The sequence below is a fragment of the Ischnura elegans genome, chromosome 5, assembly GCF_921293095.1.
Source record: "Ischnura elegans chromosome 5, ioIscEleg1.1, whole genome shotgun sequence".
Classification (NCBI taxonomy): domain Eukaryota; kingdom Metazoa; phylum Arthropoda; class Insecta; order Odonata; family Coenagrionidae; genus Ischnura; species Ischnura elegans.
The window spans coordinates 4,199,347-4,213,521 of NC_060250.1; the positions used below are offsets into that span (position 1 = coordinate 4,199,347).

The 14,175-nt window shown below is 40.7% G+C and overlaps 1 protein-coding gene across 5 annotated transcripts in view; it reads left to right on the top strand.

Annotated features, from left to right (window-relative positions):
• LOC124158432 (putative polypeptide N-acetylgalactosaminyltransferase 9) overlaps window positions 1–14,175 on the top strand; it is a 488,889-nt gene that overhangs the window by 464,733 nt on the left and 9,981 nt on the right. For all 5 annotated transcript variants that reach the window (XM_046533517.1, XM_046533515.1, XM_046533516.1 and 2 more), the window contains one exon: window positions 875–1,032. In XM_046533517.1, coding sequence (XP_046389473.1) covers window positions 875–1,027 — 153 coding nt within the window. In that variant the 3' untranslated portion in view covers window positions 1,028–1,032. The remainder of the gene's footprint in view (window positions 1–874; window positions 1,033–14,175) is intronic.

Genomic DNA, 14,175 nt, shown 5'->3' on the forward strand with positions numbered 1-14,175 from the left:
GTGACCGACCAAGTTTTGTTTATGTTAAAAAATGAGTACCTTAGAAGTTTCCTTGGGTCTACAACCATGCCTGGATTATGGCTGAAGCCATAGGATTTCAATGACTTAGTCTACTGCCATTGGCAACCACATTGATGACAGCAGAGGCAGCTATAAATTCTCTATTGGCTGCTAGTGAGAGTGAATTTTGCCACCTTCCAATTTTTCTGCTTTGGGTTGTTTTACCACCTTGAAAATTTTCCATCCAAATCAATGTTAATCACTGTTTCTAAGTAAATGTTATTCTTTCTAATCTGGGGGTTTTGACCTTCCTGAATATTTTTCTCTCAATTTAATTTAATTCACTTTTGGATGAGTTCCCATGCATAGTGCATATCTTCCATTTTTTTAGATTTTGGAGTGATTTATCTTCCATAATTTATTTTACAATCGATTTTGGTCACTTTTAGATAAGTTGTCTAATCATCTGGAAAATGTGACTATGTGATGTTGAATTGGAATGAAATATGTGCTCTGAGAACACTCCTTAAATTGTTAAACTTGTACACCTAGTAATTCAAAACTTGCCATGAGATGACAGCAGATGATTCCTATAGAAGATAGCTTTTACAGCGAGCATCTTCTGGTCAATGCAGTGGTACTGCAGCTATTGACTACTTTGTATTTTTCATATTTCTCAAAGTTAATGATTTGTAAGATGTGGCCAATGAAATTGTCACCTACATCTAATGCTCTTCCCGATATTTATTGGTACCCATCAAAAGTACCTGATAAAAATATGTACCTGAATGACCACAAATGCAGTAGATGTCTGTGATGTTTCAAGCTAATGCATTCTAGATTTTTATGGACAGAATTTTATCTCACTTTTCAGACGCACTTAATTCAGCATGGAAGTAGCAAGAAGTGCTTAGCTGTGAGTGAAAATAAACAGAAACTGCTAATGGAGGACTGCAATCGTACCAATCCAAGACAGCAGTGGGCGTTCGAGAACTTCAATGCTTCTAAACTTGAAAAGTCGGAATAATTAAGGTTTGTTCATATTTCATGTAGTGTTATGTGTTGATTCTATCACCAGTGATGAATTACTACGATTAGAATTTGAGTGAATAGGTACCCAGTAAACACGTATGACTCGTGCATGAGGTCATAAAGAAGTCTGACGAATTTGTAGGACTCCTACAAAAGAGTCCCAAATGGCCTCATAATGATGTCTCCGTGAGGTCATATGCACTCGTATGGGAATTCTTTTCGCGGTCTCACACGACTCTGAAGGAGCTCAGTCAAGAGGTCTTATAGGACTCCTATAACAGTTCCAATATGATATAGGCGCAAATGTGGCGCCTCCACGTGTGTGATAATGGAACTACCTGGAGAACCAGAAAAATTACCCACTTCGTAATAATTCCGATAGATGGCTTTGAAATAGCTTACAAAAACGCCGGGGCCCCTACCCACACCCCTACCAGCCCATTAATTAAGATTTCAAAATACTTTACGCACCTTTATTTAAGAAAATTCTCCGATGACATAAGTACCCGACGTATCCAATTAAAATAAAGCAAAATAATACATTTAATGAGAAACATAGGTGGAAATACGGCAGAAAAACAAAATGGAATAGACAACTTCATGATATTTATAAATTTATTCTTCATAATATTAAGTCAATAAACAAACATCACGAGTTTTTGAATTCTTCCTCTCTGCATACTTTACGCTGTCTCCGCTTGATACAGCCACTGCCTCTCCACTCTCTCCAAGGCGACACTATAGTGTCTTGTATACTTGCTGTTGCTAGTATACTTGCTGATGTCGGGTTCCATTTCATAAGAGAGGCTGCAAAAAAACATTGAACTTAAGTTTGTTGAGAGTTATAATTGATAACATAATAACATCAAATAAACCAGATAAAGACTATTTATCTCATTAGCAGTCCCTAAATACTCCCAGGGCCGGTTTTAGCACCGAAGATGACCGTTTTAACTTGGTTAATTTTAGGAGTAACCGAATTAGTGAACTACTTTTGATTAACTCTTACACTTAATTACATTCCTATTGCATTATAATGCTCTTAGAAGTTAACTTAAATACATGGTGTACGTTATTTCCATGCTTTATCGTTCCATAAGTTACATTACGAAGTGAAATCAAGCAAATTATCAATCGGTTAGCACTTTTGTTTGTTTACGTCATGATTTTGAGAACTGAGAAGTTTATAAACTTCAATGATCTTAGGGAAAACTGTTTTGTGAACCCGAGATAATAAAAACATTGCTTGACCACGCACTATAGATATGATCGAGATAGTGTATATTAGCGGAGATAATTTAAAATGCGATAACAGCAAATTTATAAGGATACGATGAATGAATGAAATGAAACATGAACAACAACAAAGGCACGTTACAAAACGTGTTCCACCTAAATATTTTACATGGATATATTTACCGATAATCAATGATAAGCATGAACTTAACCAGCTTTTAAAATAGTATAATTAATGGATTTTCTCATTAACAAGTGGATAAAGAATCGGACACATAAAATCATTGAAACTTACCTTCCAAGTCTCCGTGCACGTAACACATCATGATGTCCACAATTGTCTTTTCAAACCTTAAGGTTCGTGCCGATCTCAGATCCGATGGGATCCTGATTCACGTTCGTAGACACAAGGAAAAACACGAGCAAGAACTAGGCCATGGAGTACACACGATATTAAGCATAAACTTGACGTTTGAGCTCAAGGCAGTAGAATAACACGACAACACAATGGCGGACCTAGCGGAAAGTGGAAGTGTCAGCTTATTTAATAGAATCGGAGGGAGAAGTTTACGAACCCATCTCTTAATATAAAGAGTTAATTGAAGGAAGAAAAAATATTATACACGCAGAAATATATAATTACGATTGAAATTATAATTCATTAACATATACATGACTTGATTTTTCAGGCCTCATGTGTGTGTGATCTTGAAGACCCCATGAAGTGTGAGGTCTTCAAGACTTCATGAAGTATGCGGTCTTAAAGACATCAGTCATGTGACCTCATGAAGTGTGAGGTCTTAAAGGCCCTTTCATGTCTCTTAATGTGGAATCTTAAAGGAGTCCAACGTATGAGTTCATATAAGACCTCATTACGAACACTGTGTTGACTGGGTATGCAAAGGCAAGTGCCTTTGGGAATGTTTAAAGAGGTAATCGCACACTGTCATTTTTCGTGTACAAATTCAGGGAAGGCACCAATGATAACTCAAATGATGATGCCATCATTTTCAGGGATGTTAACAATGATATTGATCCGAGGCATATTTCCATCAATTACTGCCGGTGCATCTTCAACACTGACCACGTACATGAAATACAGCACCAGCCAATCAGCACACAAGACCAAACACATGTTGTAGTTATGCCATTGAGGAATATAATAATAATAATTTATTATCCCCAGTAGACAATATACAGAGTAGGTTATCAAATAGCCTACAATTAGTAATCGTATAGGGTACGTTAAAAATTTTGGCATACAAAAACAGTGTCACACAGTAGTTATAACTAACAAGGGGAGACCACGAAAGTTGCTCTGCCTTTTTCGATGCCGTATTTTTTATGGCCTTCGGAATGGTGAACACATCCCTGAACTAGTAGTGGTTCCGTTGAATGGGCCTTAGTTTGGCTGTAATTAATTAATTTTCATGCGGTACTTTTCACAATCCGCATATAGTCCCATGATATCACGTGCCTTTGAAGCGGGTCGGGTGGGGTAGTGGTCAGCGTATACGGCTGCCACCCGGGGGACCAGGGTTCAAGGCTCCGTGATTACTTTTTATTTTCTTGCCTCCATTGTGATCATACGGCGTCAACATTTTTATTAATTTTAATTGCGACAAGCATAGACATGAGACTATTTTTTTATCACCATAATGACGTTTAGGTATTTAAGCAGTGTCATTTTCAACGCGGAGAAGTGAAGGCTCCACTTTCTACTCAAAAACATAACGAAAGATTAACGGGGGGCTAAAACAGTGGCTTTTTTTGGTAGAAATGACATTTGTTGGTGCATATCTTGTTATTATATTGGAAGGGCTACGGAAGATTTTGGGAAGCGGCGAGCACAAGACACATTTGGTGTAATTGTTGCTTTTAACCCTCTAGCGGGCGCGATTGTTATTGCTTCACAACCGGGCGAATGGCGTACTTTGCCTATGTTATGTGCATATATGATAATACTCGATTTTTGTTAAAATTAATCTTTACTTGTAGAAATTAGTAAAATCTTATACATTTATAGGTGATACAGATATAAAGGTACAGAGGTGGTATACGGCCGGTCTCCCGGCGTAATTTATACTCCACGTGTGATGGGTTCCTCTTGCTGATCTAAAAAAAATTAGCTACAGTAGGTACCTCGAACTTTGAAAACTCGCAATATAGACAGTCAAAGTACATTGTAGGAATACACGAGACCATTCTGGCCCAGAATGTACGCACGATGTTGAAATCCTTGGTTTTCGAAGAATGACGTATTTTATACGCCAGCACGTCCGGTCCAGGGTCATAAACTTTTATTTCATCCTATTTATTAATGGATATTATATTTCAGAATGGTTATTTTAGCACATAGGTACTGTGTAAGTAAACTCCCTTTGGAGTAAAGTGAATTACAAGTGTTCGAGAAATATGGCATTTTATAATCGTTTTTTGTTCTTATTAATGATGTCTGTATGGATGTTGTTGGTCGCCGCGAGCCTTTAATGGCATGTGCTCTAGCAAGAGTGGTTTCCATTTTTAATGTGGAAGTTGATCAGTATAAGCAATGAAAAAATTAAAAATTTGGCGCACACCAACCCCATGCTAGTGTAGTCGTCGTATCTCCGTGTTTGAAATGACACTGCTTAAATACCTAACGCCATTATGGTGATAAAAAAATAGTCTCATGTCTATGCTTGTCGCAATTAAAATTAATAAAAATGTTGACGCCGTATGATCGCAATGGAGGCAAGAAAATAAAAAGCCAATATGGAGCCTTGAACCCTGGTCCCCCGGGCGGCAGCCGTATACGCTGACCACTACCCCACCCGACCCGCTTCGAAGGCATGTGATATCATGGGACTATATGCGGATTGTGAAAAGTACCGCATAAAAATTAATTAATTACAGCCAAACTAAGGCCCATTCAACGGAACCACTACTAGTTCAGGGATGTGTTCACCATTCCGAAGGCCATAAAAAATACGGCATCGAAAAAGGCGGAGCAACTTTCGTGGTCTCCCCTTGTAAGAGAAAAAAACATAGGATACCATTGAAGGAAAAGGCACAGGAATACAATTAAAGGAAAAAACATATCTCAGTTTCAGGTTACGATAAATAAACAATATTCATTTAGGCCACTTGTCTGTCAGAAATTCACTTAGTGTGTAAAAAGATTTCATTAACAAATATTTTTTCACCTTGTTTTTAAAACTAATAATGCATCCAGTAGATTTAATGCTCTCTGGGAGTGAGTTGTATATTTTTGATTAGTTGTATAATTAGCATGGTAGTGGAAAAATGCTTATTAACGTCATATGAGCAAAAATAAAAATCAGAAACAACGATAATACCACTAAATGCATCATACGAGGGTCATCCAGAAAATAAGTTCCGTTTTGGTGTGTAGATCGCTATAGGCACTTTTTGACAAATGTGGCTACATTTTACAAAAGAGGGGAATCTTCTGAATAGAATGAGAGGGAGATAGGCTCAGTAGCCTTGAAAACAGAGTCACAGCAACTCGTTGAAATGGAGTCCTCGACGTCGCGTCCCGCCACCTTGGTGCCTGTTCCGTCTCGAGTTGTTGTGCGCGGAGTGATTCAATTTCTTCATGCCCGTGGTTTCAAATCGGTTGAAATTCATCAACAGCTTGTTTCTGTGTATATAGAGGGTGTAATGAGTGAATCAATGGTGAGGAGATGGGTTCGTGAATTTAAGGCGGGAAGACATTCACTTGAGGACGAAAGTGGAAGAGGCAGACCCTCAGTTGTCACGGACGAACTTGTGGCAAACGTCGACAGTGCTGTACGCGAAGATCGCCGTTCCACTGTGGACGAACTCCATGAGTGTTTCCCTGAGATCTCACGATCCATCATTCATGAGATTGTCTCGGAAAAACTCGATTTTCGAAAAGTTTGCGCCCGATGGGTTCCGAGAGAGCTGACGCCCGAACACAAGTCACAACGAGTGGCTGCAGCTCGTGAATTTTTTGGCCGCTACAGAATGGAAGGGGATCCTTTTCTCAAGTCCATAGTCACTGGAGATGAAACCTGGCTGTCGCACTTATTAAAGTTTAGCAAAATAATGCCCCATACAAGACTCGGTACTGAACGCGAGCACATCGCTTCAAACACACACACGGACTGCCAGGGTCTGACCCTGTGTAGAATAGCAACTCTTGTTAGTTCACTACCACTCCGTGGTGTCGCTGGTGTGCAGTGCACTTAACTTCAACACTTCCTCCTAAGTCACTGCACAGAACTGAACTCATTAAGAAAAAAAAAGCATTAATAATAATAATAATAATAATAATAATGTTTATTTGTCCAGAGATCTAGAAGTACAAGGGGTGCACTGGATATAGGACACGTCAAGATAAAAATATATATACAATAAATACAAATATACAATGATGCAGGATACATCAAAATTTGTTTAAGAATTCATCTACAGAATAATACATTCTTAATTTCAAATATTTAAGTACAGTGGAACCTCGTTAAAGCGAGTACGGGCTATAGCGACACTCCCGCTATAACGAGAGATAGCCGATGCACCGTCAATTGACCCTACAATAAGCGTGTTAAAAAATTCGTTTTTACGAGACCCTTTTGGTGTTGGCTCTCGCCATAGCGAGGGTTTCACCGCCGGAAGACTTTCATCAAAACTCCTTAACCTCTGTAATTGCTAGCGATCTGTTAGAAATGAAGTTAATGGAGTGCTCAGTCTCAAAGTTATGTGGTAAACTGACGTTCGATAAATAAGTAGTTAATTTTGGTGAAAATATTGTGGCATTAGCATTCGCGAATGCTTAATCTTCTTTTGTTCCTCGGGCGGCAGAAAGCAGTCGGCAGCATACCCGCACGTCCGTGATTTGCGTGAATAGAAAGCATTTGATGGCAGTCACCATGGCCAAAAAACACCAAACACGTCTAAGCGAGAAAATAAAAATAAAGGAGTAATATGAGTGTCGAAATTAATTCATCTTCCTATTCGCTCTGCAAAATTAAAAAAAAAACAAAAGCGCCCAAGGAATGCAGACGATGAAGAGTTATAAGGAGCTTTGTTCGGGTGGTTTTGCCCATTCAAATCTGCGGGAACTTCTGAGAAAGGGGCTACGCCCAAGCCTGAAGCGGAGTATTTTAGGGATAGATTGCGAATCGAGAATTTTAAGAGTGCGGAAGGTTGATTATACTAATGCGAAGCACCAAAGCGTTATCTCCCCTCACAACTCCCCTGGTGATGCCTGCGGTGTAAACCTGAAGTCGTGGAAGAGAGGACTCCGATCATAAGTATCTTTAGAAGTATTCCCCGCGTCATATAACATAGACGAAACGGAACTTTTTTTTTTACATACAACTCCCCGACAAAACCCATGCAGTATGAGGTATTTCTTGCAATGATGCCTCTAAAGGTAGGTAGTGCGCCTTAGCGATGATGTAGGATGTACGAAGCAATGATACTCACATCAGCGTGAATTGTCCGGATGGACGTATTTATTCTCCGTTGCGGATTTACAAGGGTGAACTATTCGGGTCATTGGTCGGAGTCGTACTGGCGCTCTCTTTTGTTACGTGGGTAGCCGAGCATCCCCTGGTGGCCGCTGGAAGAACTCACAGAACAACTAACTCTCGTTTGCAGTGCCGTGGTAAACTCGGTGTATCATTTCAAATACGTCGCGAGCGTAACACTCAAAAAGAAACTTTTTTTTTTCAACAACGATAATTTTAATCACGTCATTTTTCAAGCTTAGCAAACTTTTTACCGTAGATGATGAAGATATTACATTATCTGATAGAAAAATTCTTCCAAGGCGGGAACGTTATACAACCTTCCACCGGTAGAAACAAATGTAATGCGTTATTTCACTTCACTGCCGGTTAACGTACAGAAACAATAAACATACACCTATGGAAACCTTTGAGGCATTAAATAACCGCGATACTGTTTTGTCAGTTAATTTTTGAATTTTCAGTGGAAAATACCAAAATAATAGAATGATGTAAATGAACTAATTAAGTGCATAGAAAAATGACTTCGTCGGTTGTGCATTAGCATAATGATTGACGAAACAATGCTTTCCATGATTTTTATTCAGTGCGGCGCTTATAAATGGTTTGAATAGTTAGTCGTTGTTCGAGTAAGGAAATTTAGTGATGCAAAAAACATCGCCTTTCGTCTGGATTTATGCTTACGTTTATCGGATAGATGTTTATCTGTCGCCGCACCACTCCTGTTTCTGTATATCTGTCCGCAACAGGTATATTGGCTATTATTTGCTCCACCTCCGGTAAAGCGACAATTCGCTATAGCGAGTGTTTATTAGTGCACCGTGGGGTGTCGTTATATCGAGGTTGCACTGTAGGTTGGTCTTAAAAGTAGTGACACTTGATGGTGCCTTAAGTTCAGGTGGCAATTTATTGTAGAGTTGAAGGCCCATACAATTTGGACCAGCGCTGGTATTCTTGGTGCGCACATACGAAACATGCAGCTGGTCAATTTGCCTCGTGGAATGATGGTGGACATCACGGTTCTTAATGTAATGAAATAGATTTCTTTTTGTGTAAGCAAGTAAATGAAAAATATACACACATGGTAGTGGTAATATGTCCAGTTTCTTGAACAAGGGACGACAAGGTGAATCATAGGGGGCATTGCACATCAGCCTTATAATTCGCTTCTGAATTTTAAAGATTTCAGTAGAATGGGGAGAGGAACCCCAAAACAGGATACTGAAAATAATGTGCGAGTAAAATTCACTATACTAAATGGACAATAAGACATCATTATTTACCGTGTTCCTGATGCTTCTTATGAGAAAGCATGTTGAACTGAGCTTGCTGCGCAATTTGCTGATGTGCTCTACCCATGTCATATTTTTGTGCAGGATAACTCCGAGGAACTATGAACTGGAAATTTGTGGGAGTTGTTTCCCCTCTACAACAATTGGTATTGCTTCGGATTCTTTATTTTTGTTACAAAAATGAATAAGGCCAGACTTTTCAAGGTTCAATTTAAGAAAATTATTTTGACACCATTCATATAGGAGTTTAGTGGCAGTGACTGCTGTAAGGGACAAGCTATTCAATGATGGGGCAGATACAATAACATTAGTATCATCAGCATAGAGTATAGGTTTGACACCTGTGACAGATTTAAGAGTACCTGGTAGATCATTTATGTACAGCAAAAACAGAACAGGACCCAAGACAGAGCCCTGTGGCACACCTAGTAGGACTTCTTTACCAGGAGAGATAAACTGAGTGCCATTTTTGTATAATACAACATGTTGGTGACGTCCACTCAGATACGATTCAATCCACTTATAAGGAGTACCTCGTATACCATAAAAACCCAGTTTTAGTAGGAGTAGTTGGTGATTGACAAGATCAAAGGCTTTAGAAAAGTCAAAGAAAAGACCCAGAGTCTCCATTCTTTTGTCCAGATTTGAAAGTATGTGGGTCACCACTTCATAGGTGGCTGTGGATGTGGATTCATCCATTCATTCGCTCATTCATGCTTCCAGACACCCATTTCACTTCGGAGCATTTCAAAACGCACACGCGCGAGTGGTTTCGTCAAAATATCAGCTATTTGTTTTTCACCGTCAATGTGATTGACTGCAATTTTACCATTTAAACAACACTCACGCACAAAATAATGACGCACTTCAATATGCTTTGAGCGCTTATGGAATTCTGGATTTTTAGTAAGTTTCACAGCACTTGCGCTATCAATGAATAAATTTGGCACTTGTTCCCTAAGGTAACCAAGCTCACCAACCAACCGCTGAAGCCACAACAATTCTTTAGCACCCTCGCTGGCTGCGACGAACTCTGCTTCTGTAGTTGACAGGGCCACTGACCTTTGCAGTTGACTGGACCAAGCGACAGCTGCTCCAGCAAGAACTGCCACAATTCCACTCGTTGACCTCCGAGTTTTGATGTCACCCGCAAAGTCAGCATCGCTATATGCTTCCAAGGAACCCTGGCCATCACCACGGTACAGCAGACCATGATTGACAGTTCCCCGAAGATACTTAAAGATTCTCTTGACACTCACCCAATCTGCCTTGGTCGGTTGTTCCATTACTCGAGCAGCTCTTGACACAGCAAAAGCTATGTCGGGACGTGTTGCAGTTGACAGGTATAGGAGGCATCCCACTGCTTCCCGATAAGGCACATTGTCTGCAACCGGTTCCTCAGCATTATCACCACTAACATCACAGGGTGTTGCCACCATATTTGCCTCATCCATATTAAAACGTTTTAGGATCCTTTTTGTGTAGGAACTTTGACTCACAAAGATCCCATCCGAACTTCGTTCTATCTGCAAGCCTAGGTAGTTGTCGGGATTGCCAGTGGTAATCTTAAAATTAAGTTCCATTTGGTAAATGAATGTTTTAATCTCATCTATATCATTACCCACGACCAACCCATCATCAACATAAATCGTTACTATCAATTTTCTGCCGTTACTACGACACACAAATAAACACAGATCAGCTGAGCTTGCTCTAAGTCCTTGCTCCTTCATAAAATTCACAAACCGCATATTCCAACACCTTGGAGCTTGTTTAAGACCATATAGACTTCGCTTGAGTCTACACACTTTTCCACTTCCATCATCAAAACCCTCTGGCTGAGCCATAAATACTTCCTCCTGAAGTGTGCCATACAAGAAAGCTGTTTTTACATCAAATTTGCACAGCTCCAAACCTTCGATGGCTGCCATTGCAAGAACTGTTCTCACAGTACTATACCGCGACACAGGACTAAATGTATCGTAATAATCAATTCCTTCCTGTTGAGAATATCCTTTGGCAACAAGTCGAGCTTTGTATCGTTGCACACCTCCGTCTGCACTCAATTTTGTACGAAAAACCCAGCGGTTACCTATCACTTTCATACTTGCCCGACGATCGACCAACTCTCAAGTATCATTTTCCTTTAAGGCATCCATTTCTTCTTCCATAGCCTGACACCAGTTTGCCTTTTGAGGACTACTCATAGCCTCTCTATAGGATTCTGGATCTCCATCACTGGCATTTGAAGAATATGCTACATAACATATATATTCTCTGGAATTCATCCACTGTGGCTTCTTGATCGTACGCTGTGATAGTCGTTTCTCCATGGGTGGCTCCTCATGCGCTTCCTCATTCTCATCCTCAAGTTCAGACATCTCGACATCTGTTTGATGTTGACGGGCAATTTCTTCATTTAAGACCAACCTGTTTGAACTTGTGCCCACAGATGAGTCTGTACAGATGCACTCTGGCTTAAAATAAACATGGTGTGAATTGATAATCTTCTTGAGGGATGGCACATAAACCTTGTACCCATCCTTTTCATTCAGATAACCGACCATTCGGGCAAATATACTCTTGTTGTCGAATTTCTTTCGGAACTGTTTTGGGATATGCACATAACACTCCGTGCCAAAAACTCTAAGATGATTTAAGTCTTTCATCTCTCGCCTATCCCACAATGCCAAAGGAGACTTGTCAATAACTGACGATTTCCCTGTACGATTCAATAAATAAACTGCAGTCTCACAGGCATGCCCCCACATAGACTTGGGTAATTTCCCAACTGACAACATTGACCAAGCTAGTTCCACAATTGTGTGATTTTCTCGTTCTGCCAGTCCGTTTTGCTCGGGTGCGTAGGGAGCAGACAACACCAAAGCAATCCCTCGATCACACAGTACCCGACGAACTTCTTCGCAATTGAACTCCTTCCCGCCATCGCATCTGAATGTTTTCACAGTATGTCCAGCTGTAAAAGCTTCATTTAGGAAAGCTAGCAGACAACTTGCCACTTCGCTCTTTTGTTTAATGAAATATATCCGACGATACTTGCTGAAATCGTCCTTAAAACAAACAAAATATCTAGCCCCACGGAAAGTCTCCACTGACATTGGTCCGTTAACATCGGCATTTATTTGCTCACCAACGACCTGAGGTCTATTCAAGCGTGGTTTAAAAGGCTTACGATGGGCCTTTCCCAGGACACATCCATCACAGAAATCTCCAGTTTCTTTAACACCTACATGGATGTTCATTCGCTCGAGTAGCCTCCGAACATGACGCTTATCCTGATGCCCTAGTCTCTCATGCCAAAGCTGAAGTGTTTCAGATGCTGTTGCCGTATTAACCTCAGCTGGCACCCTTGGGACTATCACACGCATGCTCATTATATATGCATCCGTTTTCCACTCACCTGTCGCAACTATCTGATTGTTTTTCAAAAGAGTAACGTTTTTTCTACCCATGCATACATTGATACCATGTTCCGTTGCACTCCTAACTGAGAATAAATGTCTCCCAATATCCGGCACGTACCAAACATTTTCTAAATAACCATGACTCCATTTTCCACGAGTCAACACTAGTACATTGATACGACCTGTGCCATAAGCACATATCTGCGATTTGTTTGCCAAAGATACGTTTACTGGGGTCAAGAAACGGTTATAAGTAGTAAAATACTGCTTATTTGACGTCATATGATGAGAAGCACCAGAGTCACACACCCAAGTGTCAACATATCTTGAGTCGCCCATCACTGCAAACGCAGTGCCACGTTCACTGTCACTTGGAGCACTGGACATGTTTGAATTAGCCATCACTGCGCCATTACCTTTATCAGCTTTCAGCTTCCAACAGTTCTTTTTCAGGTGCCCACTCTTACCACAATAGAAACATTTTCGGTCCCCTTTGTTATTCTTTGACCTCCTGGACCTCGGTGGTTTACCGCACACTGCCTTGGGTAATACTGATGGATTCTGTGAGGTTGACGCATGTGCCCCAAACGCACCAGTATCAATCGTTCCTGAGGATGACTTCATCCTTTTTTCAATTGTGCACAATTTTTCGAGCAAACTGTTGGTTGTCCGCTTATTGTCATCAAGAGACTCCCAAACATTGCTGAATTCTTGATATTCCTGCCCCACTGTTGCAAGAATTTGACCGTGCAGCAGTTCGATTGGTATATCGTGTGATCCTCGTTGGCGTAGCTCCGTATTCATGTCAGCGAATACCTTTTCCACCTTCGCGACGTGTGATGCTATATCCGTTCCTGGATCACGCTGAATTTTGAAAAACTCCGTCATGAGCATACTTAATCGCTGGATGCTGCTCTGTTCATATACACTGACCAGCTTGTCCCATATTTCCTTCGCGTTGGTATACGTTAAAACCAAGTCTGCCACTTGCTGACTTATAGCACTGGCAATTAATGCTGCCGCGCGTGCGTTGTCTCGTTTCCATGCACTAACACTCTTTTGGACCGCCTCCGTTGCTGTGTCTGGATCCACGATTACCGGACATTTCCGCGTTCCATCTATGATAGGCATCATGTCATAATGCTCAAAGTGCATGTTCATTTGCCACTTCCATTTGGACCAATTGCTTGCACCGACAAGCTTATCAATCTTAATTTCCGGACTCATCGCCATCTTGTCCCTTTTTTAACGATGTACAAAACACACGCGAGTCAAATACGGCACACAGCGAGCTAACTGCAAATCATTACCGATTGCACAAAAAACCGAATAAACTTATAATCTAATCGCATTAGGCACGTATGCTGGGCCCGTAACCTATTAAAGTTTAGCAAAATAATGCCCCATACAAGACTCGGTACTGAACGCGAGCACATCGCTTCAAACACACACACGGACTGCCAGGGTCTGACCCTGTGTAGAATAGCAACTCTTGTTAGTTCACTACCACTCCGTGGTGTCGCTGGTGTGCAGTGCACTTAACTTCAACAGCACTATACCCCAGAGAACAAAAGACAACCCATGCAGTGGAAACACACCACCTCCCCAAGTGCGAAAAAATTCAAAGTTGTCAAGTCCACCAGGAAGATCATGGCCTCTGTTTTCTGGGACCAAAAAGGGATCCTCCTGATT